The sequence below is a fragment of the Lathyrus oleraceus genome, chromosome 1, assembly GCF_024323335.1.
Source record: "Lathyrus oleraceus cultivar Zhongwan6 chromosome 1, CAAS_Psat_ZW6_1.0, whole genome shotgun sequence".
Lineage (NCBI taxonomy): Eukaryota > Viridiplantae > Streptophyta > Magnoliopsida > Fabales > Fabaceae > Lathyrus > Lathyrus oleraceus.
In genome coordinates, this window is record NC_066579.1 from 111,973,195 (window position 1) to 111,986,068 (window position 12,874).

Below are 12,874 nucleotides of genomic sequence, written 5' to 3' on the forward strand. Positions count from 1 at the left end.
CTTTTAGTCAAGCAGATAAATGACAAAATACGGAGCATGGGCTTGAACCTGCTTCAATGCCAAACTGATAATCAAAAACATCTAGTGACTAACTTCTAAGCGAACCTATCTAAAAATAATTTTTTTCCGCATATTACAAATAGCCCAAACTAGAAAATGTCATATTGAGACAAAACCTATAGACGCCAAATTCCCCTCCCATAAACCCAAAAATAACTTAAACACCTTTAAGATCAACCTCGACAAAGGCCATGGCTGGCACGCCCAACTAAACACCCTATACCAAATGGTAGAAGAAACCACACACTCAACAAAAATATGATCAGCTAACTTCACCTGCCAACCACACACGACACACCCATATCACCACCACTCGACATAATTTGATGCCTACGAAGTTTTTGCTTAGTTGGTAACCCATTATGGAGCAGCTTCCAAGAGAACACTACCACTTTAGAAGGCACCCAACTCTTCCAAATCCTAGAAAGCTCTTAAAGCACCACTTTAGACCTACTCTCTGGAAGACCGGCCCTAGAGGCAAGGTAATCATAAGAGATTTTCACTGAGAAACCACCTACGGGGTCCAAAGTCTAAACCCAAGCATCCTTTTGATCAAACCTCACCAACCCATCTAAGATACCAATTAAGGACTCTAAAAACTCATATTCTCAAACACGAAGATAACATCTCTAAGAAGACTTCTAAACCCAAACAACCCCATTCCAAACTTTAAAAGAGCTCACCACCTGGTTCTTTTGCTTATAGATGAGAAATAAAAGCTTAGAAGAAACACACAACATGGTTGTACCAACCTAAATATCAGGCCTAAACCTGGTCAGTTTCCCGTCCCCGAGCCTCTTGACATTATAGACAGAGAACCTGCATCGAAATAAATCCTAAGAAGAAAAAATCCTTTCCACCACTAAGACACCCTCAAAAGAACCCAAACCCTAACCCTTTACAGTGATGTAAAACCATGTGAACCGTACCTTGCTAAGAAAACATCTCTCTACAAAGAAGGCACATTCATAAGAATCATCCACTTCCATTTACTAAACAAACCAAGGTTAGCAAGCCTAAGATCCCTGGAACCTAAACCACCAGCCCTTTTGACCTTATACGTATCTTCCCATGTTACTCAAGCAGTCTTATCACCCCCTTTAGAACTCCCTAAAGAAATAAACTTTATAACCGACCAACTTCTGCCAGACTGCAATTGACATCTTCAGGAAAGATAGAAAGAACATCGAAATAATGTTCAACACCGAATTTAATAGTACCAACCTATCTCCAAGACTCTCTCACACACACACATACATGTATGTATATATATATATATATATATATATATATATATATATATATATATATATATATATATATATATATATATATATATATATATATATATATATATATATATATATATATATATATATATATATATATATATATATATATATATATATATATATATATATATATATATATATATATATATATATATATATATATATATATATATATATATATATATATATTCCTCCAAGAAGATAATCTCTCATAGATAAGCTGGACCATAGGATCCTAAGTTCCTTTCTTTCTCATGTTCGCACCATAGGAAGCCCTGAATACTTAAATGGAAATGTACCCACCTTATAATGTAAGCATTCATCAACCCTACTCAAAATAGGCATGTCCATGTTAACAACATAAAGATAACTCTTAAAATTGAGTTCAAACAAATTTGTTTTACACAAAATTAATAGGCCTTATGATCCTCCTTGAGCCCAATTGGAGCTCCATTCCATATCTATGTTTCCCCACAAAGAGAACACCTCAGTCTCGTCCAAGCTTTGTAATTTAGATTCCTGGAAAAAGAACACATTCATCATTTCCTTTTGATAGGATAGTCACACCATGTATGTTGTAGGACATAATATTCATGATGCCTTTTGGTATTTGATTCCCTAAAACTTCTTCTTTCTTGATCTCTATACTCCAAGCCTTAAGTTGTTTCAACACACAGTCTATCATCTTCAACTTCTTTAACTCCTAAGAATCATATCTCTCACTTCTATTCCAGTTTCATATTGCTAGAAACATATGGAAAGGGGGTGGAAAATTGGCTTGGTTTAGATATTCCTTTGGTAGGGGATCAATCTAGTTGGCTTTATTTGAATCAGTTTAAAGAGGAGCTTTCAAAGAAGGTGAAAGAAGGGTTTAAAGGCATTTTTTGGTGGTCTACATTTTAGATTATCTGGATTAAGACGAATAGACTTATCTTTCGAGGAGAACCAGTTAATGTCAATCATATCATCCTAATCATCAAACTTATAACCTAGAGATGGAGTGCTTTAGGGAGGAATTTCAATCAATTATGTAATTTCTAGGATTTCTTTATTGCCTCAATAACTTGTCTTGTTTAATTTTGTTTTCTTTTGGCCTTGCCTTATTAGTTGTTCGTTCTTGTTCTTTGGATTAGGTTTGAACACCCCTAATGCTCTAGTTAATTCCATTCTTTTGCTTATCAAAAAAATAGTGGATCGATAGTTTTGGTATTGGTTTTTAGACTGGTTCATGACCTTGGTACCTCTCTTAAGAGTCTCTGATCTATTGATGGTGGTTTCGATGGTGTGAATTCTAAATTGTTCCCTTGTTAAGATATTGTTTTAGTTCTTTGTGTTTGATCTTTTTAGATTGTTTTGTTGTTTATTTTAGTGTTTGGATTTTTTTTTGCCGTTAGTAAGGTCAATTAAGTACTTCTTGATTAAGTACCTGTTTGGTTCTGCGTTTTATGGCCATAAACATGAGTCTATCGAGTTAAACACAATTTCTTCAAAAAAAATTATGTTTGGATGATTGCGAACATGATTTGGTTGAATGCGCATCTAGCTTCAAACTCACATTTCTTAAAATCTACAAATCGTAGCTTCTGCGCGTCAAAAAGCAACTTTGGGATTTTAATTTTAATGACAATATATATTAATTTTAGTAATTTTGGGATCTTAATAAATAATTATATAAAAATAAAATAAAATATAATATTAATTAAATAATTAATAATTCTATATAAATTTTATGTATTTTAATTATTTGATAATTTAATAATTTTATTATTATGTATTTAACTACATCCGTTTTGACAATTATACATTCAAAATCAATTTTGAAAACAACTATCGAAATAATAATAATGGATAACAACCACTCCATATTATTGTATCCAAATATAAATCAATACTACTAAACTCAATTATATTAAAATAAATTTTACCAAACTTAATTTTGTCACAATCAATTTTTATCTATAGTCAATCCAAACACACACTAAGTAGTTTGTGTGCTTTATCATTTTTCTATATCTTTTAGAGAGATTTATTCATAGTTGTTTTAATATATTATTTTATCAATAAAAGAAAAAAATACAAAACTGATTCCAATCTATTACATTTGCTTTATGATTTCATATTTAGGTATGAAATTAAATTTAGTATATGTCATCTTTCATGTTAATCATTTAATGTATCAAACTAACATGCTCTGTATGTGTTACTATCATATAAAGCTTTGCAAATCAAGACTTATACACTAGAGAATATGAACATGACCTACTTTGTTATCTTTATTATTGGTTTAAAGGGAGGCCTATAATATTGTTATTGAGATTGTTGACTTCTTGTGCATGTGTACACATCAAAGGCGTTTAATTAAAAACCTAGTCCATCGGTGTGTCATGTGACAACTTGTTGTGCATATAAATTAATCAAGACATAGTTAAAGCATTTTATGATTTTGACATGACAACAAAATTTAAAACCAATTGAATTCATGAGTTGAACAAATATTGATTGATATGGAAGACAAAAATTGACTGATATGGAAGCAGTTGAGGGAAAAACTCAAATTTTAAAGAGGTAAGTGTTCATTAGTAATTTCTTACAGGGTTTTGGGGGCGGTGGTGATCCACGAAAGCGAAAGCGAGATTGGTAATGCTAATAACCACCTCTTCCCATTGGGATACATGTCTACCCCTTACAGCGAGGCAAAACCATGCGAATCGTACCTTGTTGAGCAAATATCTCTCTACAAATAAGGCACATTCATAAGAATCATCCACCTCCATTTACTAAACAAACCAAGGTTATGAAGCATAAGATCCCTGACACCTAAACCACTAGCCCTTTTGACCTTATACTTACCTTCCCATTTCACTCAAGCAGTCTTATCACCCCCTTTAGAACTCCCTAAAGAAATAACCTCTATAACCAACCAACTTCTACCAGACTGAAATTGAGATCTTCATGAAAGATAGAAAGAACATCGAAATAATGTTCAACACCGAATTCAATAGTATCACCCTCTCTCGAAGACTTATATATATATATATATATATATATATATATATATATATATATATATATATATATATATATATATATATATATATATATATATATATATATATATATATATATATATATATATATATATATATATATATATTTCTCCAAGAAGATAATCTCTCTGAGACAAGCTGGACCAGAGGATCCTAAGTTCCTTTATTTCTCGTGTCCGCACCATAGGAAGCCCTGAATACTTAAATGGAAAGGTACCCACCTTATAGTATAAACACTCCTCAACCCTATCCAAAATAGGCATGTCAATGGTAACACCATAAATACAACTCTTGAAATTGAGTTCAAACAAATCTGTTTTCCACAAAATTAATAGGTCTTTTGATCTTCCTTGAGCCCGATTGATGCTCCATTCCACATCTATGTTTCCCCACAAAGAAAACACCTCAGCCTCGTCCAAGCTTTGCAATTTAGATTCCTGGAGAAAGTAGACATTCATCGTTTCCTTTTGATAGGATAGTCACATAATGTATGTTGCAGGACATAATATTCATAATGCATTTTGGTATTTGATTCCCCCAAACTTCTTCCTTCTTGATCTCTATCCTCCAAGTCTCGAATTGTTTCAACACATAGTCTATCATCTTCGACTCCTTTAACTCGTAAGAATGATATCTCTCGCCTTAACTAATAGTGGATTGATAGTTTTGGTATTGGTTTTTAGACTAGTTCATGACCTCGGTACCTCTCTTAAGAGTCTCTGATCTATTGATGGTGGTTTTGGTAGTGTGAATTCTAAATTGTTCCCTTGTTGAGATGTTGTTTTAGTTCTTTGTGTTTGATCTTTTTAGATTATTTTGTTGTTTACTTTTAGTGTTTGGATTTTTTTTTGTCGTTAGAAAGGTCGATTAAGTACTTCTTGATTAAGTACGTGTTTGGTTCTGTATTTTATGGTCATAAACGTGAGTCTATCGAGTTAAACGTGATTTCTTCAAAAAAAATTATGCTTGGATGATTGCAAACGTGATTTGGTTGAACACGCATCTAGCTCCAAACTAACGTTTCTTCAAATCTATAAATCGTAACGTCTGCGTCAACTAAAGCAATTTTGAGATTTTAATTTTAGTAATAATATTTTTTAATTTTAACAATTTTGGGATCTTAATAAATAATGATATAAAATAAAAATAAATTATAAAATTAATTAATTAATTACTTAATTAATAATTCAATATAAACTTTATGTATTTTAATTTATTGGATAATTTAATAATTTTATTTTTATGTATTTAGCTACGCCTATTTTGGTAATTATATATTCAAAATCAATTTTGATAAGAACTATTTAAACAATAATAATGGATAACAACCGTTTCTATATTATTGTATTCAATCATAAATCAATTCTATTAAACTCAATTCTATTAAAATTAGTTTTATCAAATTTAATTATGTTAAAAAATCAATTTTTATCAACCGTCAATCCAAATACACACTAAATATTTTGTGTGCTTTATCATTTTTCTATATTTTTAGAGAGATTTATTCGTAGTTGTTTTAATATATTATTTTGTCAATAAAAGAGAAGAAGAAAGATAAAATCGATCCCAACTATTACATTTGCTTTATGATTTCATATTTAGGCATGAGACTAAATTTAGTATATGTCATGTTTCATGTTAATCATTTAATCTATCAAACTAACATGTTCCGTAAGTGTTACTATCATATAAAGCTTTGCAAATCAAGACTTATATATATTAAATTGAAAATGAATAATATGAAAGAATGTGAACATGGCCTATGTGTTGTTATTGGGATTGTTGACTTGTTATGCATAGGTACACATCAAAGGCGTTTAATTAAAAATCTAATTTATCGGTGTGTCATGTGACAATTGAGGCCTATGTGGTAATTAAAATAATTTAGACATTGTGTATATTAAGTCAAGTAATCTTCATAAAATATATTATTTTATTTTTTTAATAAATTAATCAAAACATAGTTAAAGTATTTTATGATTTTAACATGATAACAAAATTTAAAATCAATTGAATCTGCCACGAGTTAAACAAACATTTGTTGAGGTAAAAACTCAAATTTTAAAGATGGAGGAAGGGTGTGGACGTGAGTGTTCATACCCTTCATCACCCTATTCAATCAATTCAAAAATATCAAATAATTAATATATTTTTTAATTTTATCACACATTTACTCTCCTATTTACCTTTTTTTTAGGATAGTATATTATTTTGGTGATTTTTTTTTAATATTTTTTTAAGTTTTGAGATTAATTTAAGTTAAATGTTGCTATTTAATTTAATAATTAATTTTTGATATTACGAAGAAATGAAATATAGAGATTCAAAAACATGTTAGTGTGTAATACATAAAGTTTGAAAGCGTGTATCACATTTTATTTTGATTAAAAAACTAGATTTTTTTTTGGGGTGGGTGGGATGAAAAAACCCATCCCATATTGAGATTGAGGTGATTGTTCATTAATAATTTCTTATAGGATTTGGGGGCGGTGGTGATCCATGAAAGCGATAGGAGATTGATAATGTTAAAAACCTCGTCCCATTGGAATATATGCCTAACCACTTACCCTTCTTATATTTTCCTCCGATCAAGGAACCAATTGAAAGCAATTTAATCAAACTTACCATTTAAGATTTTCCTGTTCATTTACAAGGAGACGGGTCTAAGTTTACACCCTAGATAATAATTTTAAAATTTAACCTCTAAACATTTTGTAATATCTAAAATTTCATTTTAAATGTAAATGTATCAGAATCATAATAAAAAATTAAAATAAGTTTACACCCTAGATAATAATTTTAGAATTTAACCTCTAAACCTTTTGTAATATCTAAAATTTCATTTTCAATGTCAATGTATCATCATCATATTAAACATTAACGAAAATGAACATGTCAAACCACCATTATTTATTCGCAAAACCTTAAATCTAGTCAAATCAACCCACCGGACCTCTCCCACAAAAAGAAAAAGAAAATGGAAGAGTATTACCTTCTCTAAACCACCTATGAATTTTAAACTCTTAGGCCATTAGTCAACAAAAACACACTATTGTATGGATGCAAACCCTCCACTTATCATAAAAACAAAATCTTCCAAACTATGTAATACAAAAAGACCTAACTGATTGATCTTAGGTTTTCTAAAATATACCTTTAAGAAGAGGTACTCCATTTCTATATTATTATTTATTTTTTATAAAACAAGGTATATATAATTGTTTGAAAATAATTTAAGCAAAGAACTATATGAGTCAAAACATTACAAAAATATACAATTATTTGTTACAACAAAAAAAACTCTAAATAATTAACAAAAATATTAAAAACAGTGGCATATTACGATAATCAAACAGAATGTCAACCACACTTTTTAAATATCAGTCATAAATTAATATTACACTCAGCAACCTTTTTAGGTCAAATGTCACACAGCCATTGGATGATCACTATCATGAGAAACACATCATGGTACAAACATTGTTGAAATTAAGGAGAATATATAGGACAGAAAAAGTTACACTGGTGAATAAAACAGAAAAAGAAGATCCTTCAAACTCATCTAGAGAGAGTTCATGATATATAATACAAAAATTTAAAAACTAACATACTAATGTAGACGTGGATTGGTGCATTCTTCCCATGATTTTCCAAAGATTTGAAGCCCTGAAAAATTACCACTCAGAACAGTAAATAATATCATCATAATTTGTTGGGTCTTTTTAAGAAGATTGAACAAAAATAATTGAACTATTTATTTTGTAATTTGAATTCAATTTCTTGCCAACACTAACTTTATAATTTGAGTTGGAGTATCACTGTTCTTTGTTTATAAAAAGTTGAATTTTAAACTAAAAATTACAATAACAAAAATAAAGCTGGTCTCCAATTTACTTTCTTTTAACATTTAAGATACAAAACTAAAGAATATACTAAATATAATCAAAATATCCAAACAAAATTTAATTTTAAAACTAAAAACCACACCAACAAAAATCAAGCCGACATCAAATTTACCGTATTTTAACATTTAATATACAAAATAAAAAATATAATAAAAAATTAATCAGAATTTAAATTCGGATTCCTTTTTTTTAAAATGAAAATACTACTTCAAAATTTTTAATTTCCAACAAAAATTAAGTTGGTCTTTAAATCTTACATCTTTAACACTCAAAATTATGGAATTTCAGGAAAATAATATTTTATTTCTAACTCAGAATTTTTGATAAATGTATACTCTTTATTGCTGTAAAAAAATTGTTTTTTAATATATTAAAAAAAAGTTGAATTACCAACAAAAATCAAAGAAGAAAGTTAAGCTGGTTTTCTTTTAACACTTAAAGATAATAATATTAAAGAAGGATTTCATTATATTTTACTCTAACCTCTATTATGGCATTGTTAATTAATTCAACTTTTATTTTAGCAAAGTAGGAATTTCTTTTTCATGAAATAGAACACACTCTGACACACATGACATACCTGTAGAAAGATTCATGCTAGCTATTGCACAAAAGGTGGATCTATTAGTGGAAGAACTACCAATATTAGCATCCCAATTTGGAGATGAATTAGGCAAGAAATTATAATCACCATTGTTGTTGAAACTTGTTGCTTCCTTAGGGATCACATGGTTTTGTTGATGGTGATGATGATGGTGATGCATCATCAAAGAAGGCTTCAACTTTCTCTTAATCACAATTGATTCTTCAATAACATTAAAATTATCTCTTTGTGCTTCATTACTACTCACTATTTGGTGATCTTGTGATGAAGATCTTGATTGGTGAAAAGCTTGAAGATTATTATTAGTGTTATTTTCATACTTTTTCTTCAATTCTACTTCCTGCACCCCCCTTATGCTGTTGTTGGAGATCTTGTTACTAGTTCTTTCCCTTGCTCTTGCTCTTGCTTTTTCTCTTGACTCCTTCATCTTACTTGCTCTAACACAAGCAGGTTCTTTGATCTGAACCCTTTTCAACTTCTTCTCTTCAATTTTACTTCCTGCACCCTCCTTTTGTAGGTTTAAGGAATCATAAGTAGCAACTTCTGAATCTTCACAATCCGAAGAAGATGTGAAGCTTTTAGCATCACCACCAACTTCACTATTGTTGTTTCTTTGCTTGCTTTTTGTTAGATCCTTAATTGCTTTCTTAGATTTAGTAAAAAGCCAATCAAGTGTGTTGCTAGCTTTGTCAAACCCTAACATCTCTTGAAGATCGAAGAACTTTCGAGCGATCTCGATCGAAAGCCTAACCCTACGATCTCTCAAGCCTTGAGAAGTGTAAATCTTGCTGTGCCGATCTTTTTTCGCCGGCTTCTTAGTAAGGAAACAAGAAATTCCATAGTGAGAACCACCACCAAGAGTTAAAGGATCTTGTTTCAGCATCGGAACCACAATGTTATTAATATTGTTGTTACTATTATTATGATTTTCTTGTGAAACAGCCAAGTTTGTTAGGGTCTCTGGAATATTTGTGATGTTATGAAGATGATGAGGAGGATGGGAATGGTGATGGTGAGTTGGAATATAAGGTATAGAAAATGGATCATGAAAAAGAGTGTTGTTATTGTTGTTTGAAGAAGCATTTTCAGGATTAAGAAAAGGAAAAGGAAAAAGTGAAGAAGAGGAAGAAGATGAAGGAAGAAAAGATGGATAAGGGTTTGAGCTATAAGGGAACATTGGAAAATTCAACTTAAAAATTTAGCCCTAGAATTTTTTTTTGAGAGGAAGAGGACCCCTTTGTTTTGCAGAAGAAGAAAGTATCTATCTATCTTCCTTTGAGTAATTCATTGGTTTCTTTTTTCTAAGTTTTCAACTTACTAGTCCATAGTGATGTTCCTCTATAAAGGCCCTTTTATATTATAAACATTTTGTATAATAAAAAAATATATTAATGTAAGTACAATTAATGAGTACTATCAATGAGTACTAATTGATATCCAAGGGTGTAATAAAAAATATTTAAAATAAACTGACAAATTTCAGAAGAAGAAGAAGAAAGAAGGGATTTCTATTAGGGCATTGCAATGATGAAAGATGGATTTGGTTTGCATAGTTTATATTATTGAGTGAATTGTTTAATTTTTTGGATCAGGTTTTGTTGTACTAAAGGATTGGAGGGTAGAGAAATAGAGAGAGAGTAATTCAGGACAAGACTTACATTATTTGTGGGAATTTTGCCTCATTATGTGGAAGCAAACGTAAGCAAAGGAAGGTCAAATCATTCAACATAATTTTGACCTAGTTAATATATATATATATAAACAATTTGAAAAAGAATAAATTAATTTATGGTATTAGACAATTTGAAAGAATAAATGATTTAAAGAAAAGAAACTAGGATTATATGTATATGTTTGTGTTAATTTTAATCATACATATGTTAATTTATGGTATGGTGATTGTTTTTTTTTCATTTTACATGAGAAATTAACTAGGGCCATGCAGTAAAGGTAGGTGAAACCAGTAAAATAGTGTAGCTGCTACAAAGATTTTAGATGTATTTTTTTTTAATAAATAAAATTTTACTTTGCTCTTCAAATAATGATAAAAAAGTTAGAAATAGGCTTAGAAAACACAAAATCACTCTGTTCAGAAATGACAAAGCTGCAAAACACTTGAAATATTTAGACTGACTTTGATAAAATAAATTTAAAGCAAGTAATACATTATTTTAATAACATATAAATTAGTTAATATAGTTTTTTATAAACCAGATATTTTTTGAATTTCTCTCTAATTCAAAAAAATTTAATACTGTGATTTTTTTTCCAAAAGTAATCTAACACTTAAAATTCATTTTTTAAATATAAATAAATAAAATATCGCGAATCTAAACTCGCACACCCTGATATTTTTGCACAAGTATCACATAATTAATATGAGACAACTTTCAGTAACTTTGATTTCAATAACTTTTGGTGACTTCAGTTGTTTTTAATGAAAGAGAAAATGAAAAAAAAAATGAGGGGAATAAAATGAGAAGGAGTAATTTCTAGTGTGAGTGAGACACAAAATTACGTGATTTTGGCCCCAAATTCATCAAAATCCAACCCTCAAACATATTGCATTTGATTAAATTAAAAAATACATTTATTATTTCATCCAAATATTCTTAAATTAATTCAATATATAATTGTATAAAAATATTTGATATAAGGGTATGTAAGAGGGTGTTTGTTAAATCCATTACATTCCAATTATTTATTTTAAAGAATTTCGCAACATCCCATTTATTCACTTTAAAAAATTCCACTACATTCCAATTATTAATGAGATTCAAGAGAGAAAAAATGTTTTTTTAATATCAAAACAATTCAATATATTAACATGCAAGAGAAAAAAAAGGGTAAAAATACATAATACAATAGAAGTATAAGAAATGCTCAAAAAACAAAAACAAAAAACAAAATTGACTATATACAAAGCCGAAGAAAAACATAAAATAAAAGGTCAATGACAACACTCGTCCAAAGAGGTCTACAAAAGTAAAAACAATACACAAGCAAACCACCAACAAAACCTAATTTAAACATTGGCTAAAAATCTAAGCCACTAACAAGTGTACCAAATTATAAGTTATTTTCATAAAAATATTTCTTTTAAATTATAAGTTATTTTATAATTTCAATGTAAAATTAATGACTTTTTTTCAACATACCCTTTATTATTTATATTATTTTTAAAAATTTTAAATTTCTCTTTATCTATAATAAATGAATGACAATATTGTAAAGTGATTCATAATTTGTCTTTCCTATACAACTATCATTATGTTTCTTAATTTGGATAAAATGTGTAAAACATCTTATAATTTAAAACAGAGAGAATATTAAATATCATAAAACTATTTTTAAGTTAAATTTTTTCAATTATAATAATGATAATAAAAAAATTGAAAAAAAATTATTATAAATTATATACTCAAAAGCTAATTACTTTAATTGGCATTTAAGACTCTTTTTGACGTGACAGATTTCTGAACTTGTGATTTTGTTCCATAAAAATAGCGGTTGATTGATAAACTATTTGATAGCTTATAGCTTATGATTAATGATTGTTGACTAATAACTTATAGTTTATGTTTGATAACGGATAGTTTATAGCTGATAAGTTAATTGAAATATTTGATAAAATTAGCAATTTAATTAATTGATAATTAAAATGACATAAAAGATATTTAATATATAATTAGTTTATTTAAATTAAAATAAATTATAAAATATAGTAGTGAATTTTAGTTAAAATAATAAAAACAAAAGTGAAAGAAAAAGTGATAAATTATAAGTTAAAACCCTATTTAAAATATTGTTTGAAAAATAAGCTCATGATAAAAAGATTGTTATCAAACATGTCTTTTATTGTCGTATGAGTTTATAAGTTATAAGCTCAAAAAATATCTTATCATTTATAAGTTCATATGAAGATAAATGACTTGTTTGATAGTGATCTTTTCATAATAAATTTTT

At 28.6% G+C, this 12,874-nt stretch overlaps 1 protein-coding gene across 1 annotated transcript; it reads right to left on the reverse strand.

Moving 5' to 3' along the window:
* Positions 1-7,863: 7,863 nt before the first annotated feature.
* On the reverse strand, positions 7,864-10,211 carry LOC127115497 (transcription factor DICHOTOMA). The gene is made up of 2 exons (XM_051047029.1): positions 8,885-10,211; positions 7,864-8,065 (listed from the first exon to the last, which is right to left on the reverse strand). The coding sequence occupies exons 1-2, from the start codon at positions 10,083-10,085 to the stop codon at positions 8,010-8,012; spliced, it is 1,257 nt and encodes a 418-aa protein (XP_050902986.1). The 5' UTR covers positions 10,086-10,211; the 3' UTR covers positions 7,864-8,009.
* Between the last annotated feature and the right edge of the window lie 2,663 nt (positions 10,212-12,874).